The 6,224-nt window shown below is 38.4% G+C and overlaps 1 protein-coding gene across 1 annotated transcript; it reads left to right on the top strand.

Annotated features, from left to right (window-relative positions):
- The first annotated feature begins 4,171 nt into the window (after window positions 1-4,171).
- LOC108481531 (uncharacterized) lies at window positions 4,172-5,918 on the top strand. Its single transcript, XM_017784650.1, has 2 exons — window positions 4,172-4,921; window positions 4,998-5,918. Exons 1-2 carry the CDS (start codon window positions 4,172-4,174, stop codon window positions 5,916-5,918), a joined length of 1,671 nt encoding a protein of 556 aa, XP_017640139.1.
- Window positions 5,919-6,224: the final 306 nt, after the last annotated feature.

Below are 6,224 nucleotides of genomic sequence, written 5' to 3'. Positions count from 1 at the left end.
AGTCTATCAGAAAGTAGAAATGAACAAGGTGAATTAAGGGCTAGAGTGGCGGAACTCAAGAAATCTCTTCATCAATACCGAAGCCGTAATACAGCAATGGAGTTGAGAACAAACTTGAGTAAGGTAGAAGAAATAAAAAGAAAAATAGAAGAATTAGAAGCGTCATTACAAAGCTATGAGATGTGGATTGAGTTTTTCGAAGTAAGTGATGAGCGTTGGAAGGAACAGCTTTACCATTCGCAAGACCAAGTCAAAAATTGAGATTACATTATGGGAGAAGTCGTAACCCAGATTTGGGAGGTAACCAATTACTTGCAAGCTTTAGCGGTACAAGCAGACATACTGAGCGTGAAGTACGAGTAGGAGTCAGATAGGGGGCAGGAGCTAGCCCCGTTGCTTGGGAAAATTAAGGCTCTAAGCATTAGGGCGAAGTCTTATTTGTAACTTAGTTTTATGTAAAGAATTTTATTTTCTAGTAAAGTTTTCTAAATGGAATTGAATCAAAATTGATGCCTCCTTTGCATTCATGCATTTGCATTACATTACATCATATGCATTAAAGGCAATAAAAAGATTCTATGTAACACCCCGAACCCGAGACCATCGCCGGTGTCGGACACGAGGGGTTAACAAACCAAGTTCACTTGTTTTGCCCACCAATTTGACATTTCCAGTCAGGCTGGAAAACTGCGTCACCGTCGCCTTAAAAATCATATCTCGAGTTTCAAAACTCGAAAACTGGTTTCGTAAATTTTCCCTGAATTTAGACTCATGTATCCATCCATGGATTTATTTCTAGAATTTTTGGTCGGGCCAATTGGTACAGTTTATTAGTTAAAGTCACCCATGTTACAGGGATCGACTGCTCTGACCTTCACGCGTTACAACTTGAATATCTCACTGTACAGAACTTTAATACTGGTGCCGTTTGTTTCTAATGAAACTAGACTCAAAATGGAATCTGTACATATAAGGCATGACTCCTAATTCTTTCTGGATAATTTATAGAAAATTTTTAAAGTTGCAACAGGGGACCCAGAAACCGTTCTGGCCCTGTCTCACAATAGCTTTAATATCTCTTAACATGTAACTCCTATGACCATTTCGTTTCTTCCATATGAAAATAGACTCACCAAGGTTCATTTAAATAGCTTATTCACTATTTAATACCATTCCTACAAATTTTGGTGATTTTTCACATTCACGTCACTGCAGCTGGCAGCATCTGTTTTAAGGTAGGTCTTACCTATTTGGTAGTCTCCATGAACCAACTAGTCTTGCCATACATAGGTTCATATATGATCATTTTAACCATGCCAATGGCTGATCATGTGACCAACATTCCCATTTCAATCCATGGTCACATCATGACACCAAATATATACATATACAAACCGCAAATAGTCTAAGTCGATACTTCACTTTTACGAGCCATTTTCGCATGGCCGTACACAAATACATCACAACATATTTAACCAACAAGGGGTAGTCCTATACATGCCATTTCAAAGTTCAACCAAAATTTATACCAAAATAGAGGCGTTGATAGTGTGGATGACTTGACTTTATTGATCCCGAATCCGATTGCTATCGGCGAAATCTATAAAGCAGAGAGCCAAAACAGCAGGGGTAAGCATTTTTATACTTAGTAAGTCTCAAGGAATATAATCAACTCTAATTACAGCAATACATTCACATAGCCAAATGCATCATTTCATTAATACACATTCTTACTTCACACTTCATCATTATATACTTTCACAAAGTATCAATCAATTCAATAACTGAAATTCATTAGTCGATTGAGCGAATGTTGCTCAAACATGTCGACTTTCAATGCACATATAAGCGTACCTTATTCTTTGGGCTTCTCGAGTGTACTAATTGAATTTATTACAGCAACCAACACTCACCTCCAGCCCAAGATTCTTGAATATAACCGGATATAACCACGTGCACAAATGCCTTGGTCTTAGCCGGATAGAATGTCTCGCACGAATGCCTTGGTCTTAGCCGGATGTAGCCACTAGCACAATTGCCTTGGTCTTAACCGGATATAATTTCAACATAATTGTCTTGGGCTTAGCCGGATATCATTCAATTTCTCATGCACACATACATCAATAATCATTGGACATACATATTTCATTCTCGTTACTAAGGCTCAAACACAATTATAATCACTAGCATAATCGCCGGGACTTAGCCGGGCATTATTCGAATACTCATACACATAAATCAATAATCAATACATCCATATTTCATTCCACATAATTCAAGTAAGGTCACTTCTTGAGGACTTACCTCGGATGTTGTCGAGCGGCTTTTACGGCTATTCGATCACTTTTCCTTCCCTTGTCCAATTGTGGCCCTCTTAGCTCTTGAGCTAATTCAAACAAATTCAATTTATTAAAACCTCATTGTGCTAGCTTATGGCGAATATGACAAGGAGTTTAAATGGTCATATGGCCACTCTTTAGCTTGAATACACAATGGTCATGCACATTTTATACTACATCAAGCAATTCAATACAATTTATTCGAGCATCAAGGAAAAGCTAAGGCCTTCAATAGGCTACCCAAGGCCGAATATTCATGTACATGTTGAGGCCAATTATGCACTTAATACCTCACAAAAACAGCATGCATTTTACTAGTTAATGCTTTGCATATTGTAGCTCAAAACTTATAATATAGCATCAAGCACTCATATGTGTGCTAGGCGAATGTGCTTGCAATTTCACAATCATTCTTCAACATCTTCTTCTTTAAACAACCATATTCATCACTTAGTTCATAACCAAAACATCATGTGCAAACATATATATACATATATGAGCATGGCGAATTTCAAGGTGTCCATAGCCATCCAAAACACAAATTTTAACTAACATGCAAGAAGCATGAACCATGCTCATGAATGCATCATGGCGAATATGACAATCATGCCCTTTTCAACTTCAATCATGATTAAACAAAAGAAAACTCAAAATCTTACTCAAAAGTAGACAATCCATCATTGCATGCATCATCATCAAGCTTCACACTTAGCATGCAATGGCTTTATCACCATAACAACTTTGGCCAAATACCATTTCCATGGCATAACAAAGATTTGAGCCATGGCTAACATGCACATCAAGTTAGCAACCAAAACATGCATGAAACTCCTAACACAACCTCATACATACCTTAATCTTGATGCAAACTTAGCCAAATCTCCTTCTAGATCTCTTCCAAACCAAGCATGAAGCAAAAATCCTCCTTCTTCCTTAGTTTTGGCTCAAAGAAAGGATGAACAAAATTTTTCTTTCTTTCTCTACAACTCACGGCAATAGGGGAATACCACACTCACACACATTTTTTTCATTCTTTTCTTACCCATACACCTTTGTTTATTATTTCTCCCTAATGCACCAACAAAACATGTTTCATGACATGTTTTGCCCATCCTCTCTTGCCATGGCCGGCCACTTCATGTTGGGGAAATTTGACATACAAATCCTTATTTTTGCATGCATGAGCAACTAGTCATCACACATTTCCCCATCATACTTTCAAAGTTCACTACTAGGTCCTTTCTAGTGAAATTCGCATTTATAACACTAAATCGAAACATCAAAAATGTCACACACAAATTAACACATATCATAGGCATCAAAATAAATTTTAAATTATTTTTATGCCTCGGTTTTGTGGTCCCGAAACCACATCCCGACTAGGGTCAATTTTGGGCTGTCACATTCTAATTAATTAAAAAATTATTTTAGTAATCTGGAAACCAACAAAAACCAACCAAGTACACACCCCTATGGCACAAGGAAAAAAACCAATTCAATTGACAAAAGACTAGAAAAATTGGAGCAAATGTAAAAGGACATGCAGGAGCAAATGTAGACGCAGATACGAGTAGCTAGCTAAGATCTAGCAAGAAATGATGGATCAAATAATGGAGTCCCAAAGAAACATGATGGCTCAATTGTCCTAACTGCTAGTGGGGAAGATGGACAAAGGGAAAGGCCCCATGGAAAATATTGGGGAAAATAACGAAGACCTTTAATATCCTCCTGGTTTTACTCCAACATATGCACAGACACAACCTGAGATAAACCCACAGAGACCATCTGTTACGATCAGGCCTTAAGAGATTCAGGCTGGAGCTTCGATACCAATGAATTTTCAAGCTGGCTCAGGCTCTAACCCTGCTAATAACTCGAATTATCCACTTGTTCCTAATTTGGATAAAGTTACGGAAGAGGAAAATGCAAGGATAGAATCACAAAAGCAATTAGAAGAATGGTGTAAATGGCTGGAGGAAATATTCAGAGTAATGGAAATCACTTATAGTCATCATGGAATTGACACTAAGGATCTAAGTTTGGTCCCAGACTTAGTCCTTTCCCCCAAGTTCAAAATGCCAGAATTTGAGAAGTACAATGGAACGAGCTGCCCTGAAGCTCATATTACCTTGTTTTGCAGAAGAATGACTGGGTATGTTAACAACAATCAACTACTGATCCATTGCTTCCAAGATAGTTTAGTGGGGGCAACATCTAAGTGGTATAATCAACTGAGTCGTACCAGGATTAGTTCATTGAAATATTTGGCACAAGCGTTCATGAAGCAGTATAGCCATGTGACAGATATGACTCCTGACAGAATTACTCTTCAGAATATGGAGAAGAAATCAAATGAAAATTTCAGACAATATGGGCAAAGATGGAGAGAAGTTACCATACAAGTTCAGCTGCCGCTTTTAGAAAAAGAAACCACGATGCTCTTTATCAACAATTTAAAGGCCCCGTTCATTACACATGCTGGGAAGCGCCACAAAAAGCTTCTCAGACATGGTAATGACTGGATAAATGATCGAGAATGTAATAAGAAGCGGAAGGATAGAGGCAAAGGAAAATACCAAAAGGTCAACCCTGCGGAAAAAGGAAAACTAGGTGAACAATTCGAACATGGCGTACTCAAAATCGTTTATCATTAATCAGCCGAGAGCAGTGACTACTGGGAGTCAAGGTTCGTTAAGACAAGAGTCCGGCACAAAGCAAAATACTGAGAAGCTTCAATTTACACCTATCCCAATGTCATATAGGGAGTTGTATCAAAGTTTATTCAATGCACATGTGGTGGCCACTTTTTACTTAAAGCCATTACAACCCCCATACCGCAAATGGTACGATGCAAACGCTCAATATGACTACCATTCAGTAGTTGAAAGACTTATTAAAGTGGGCATTGTGAAGTTTGATAATGCACCCAGTGCAGAAAATCAGTTACCTAATCACACTGATGGTGAGGTAAATTCAATAAGTGAAAATATGGGGAGAAAGATCAAGGCAGAAATTACAGAAGTAAAAACTCCTTTAAAATGGGTCTGGAAGAAGATGGTAAAAAGGGGATTAGTTATTTCGGATCCAGAAAGGAGCGGCAGAGGGATAGAGAGCTACTGCGAATTCCATCATGAAGAGGGTCACGGAATTCAAGAATGTGAAGAGTTCAGAGCTTTGATTCAGGGCCTGATGGACAACAATGAGATAGAATTTTATGAAGATGCTAAAGAGGAGGGGTGTATATGCACGTCAGAATCAACGTCGAAGGGCCCAAAGGTCAGTTATCCTGTGGTCATCATTTCACGTCCGAAAAATAAAGTAGGAATTCAAATGGCACCGAAGGTTATAATTCAGAAACCAGTAGTTTTCTCTTACAAAGACAACAAAAGGGTCCCATGGAATTATGATTGTAATGTGACAATCCCAGGGAAGGAGAGTTCAGCTAAGGAGGATCAAGATATAGGTTCTCATACGCGTAGTGGAAGACGCTATGATTTGGTGAATGCCCAAACAGAACCTGTAAAAGGAAAAGCTCCAATAGTGGAACAAAAGAAAGGAAAAGCTGCTGAGTCTGAGTAGCCTGTTAATGAACCAGTGAAAGAGGAGGAAGCTAAGGAATTCCTGAAATTTCTGAAACATAGTGAATATAGCGTGGTGGAATAGTTACATTAACAACAAGCTCGCATATCTATACTAGCTTTGCTCCTAAGTTCAGAGGTCCATCGAAATGCATTGATGAAAGTGCTAAATGAGACGTACGTGACTAATGATATCTCTGTCAATAAGTTGGATCAGCTGGTTAATAACATAAGTGCTAATAATTTCATCTTCTTCAACAATGACGAAATACCACCTGGAGGTATGGGGTCTACTAAAGCCCTGCAC

The sequence above is a fragment of the Gossypium arboreum genome, chromosome 5 (genome assembly GCF_025698485.1).
Source record: "Gossypium arboreum isolate Shixiya-1 chromosome 5, ASM2569848v2, whole genome shotgun sequence".
Taxonomy (NCBI): Eukaryota; Viridiplantae; Streptophyta; class Magnoliopsida; order Malvales; family Malvaceae; genus Gossypium; species Gossypium arboreum.
The sequence above is the reverse complement of the archived record's forward strand: the minus strand, read 5'-3'. Positions and strand labels throughout refer to the sequence as shown.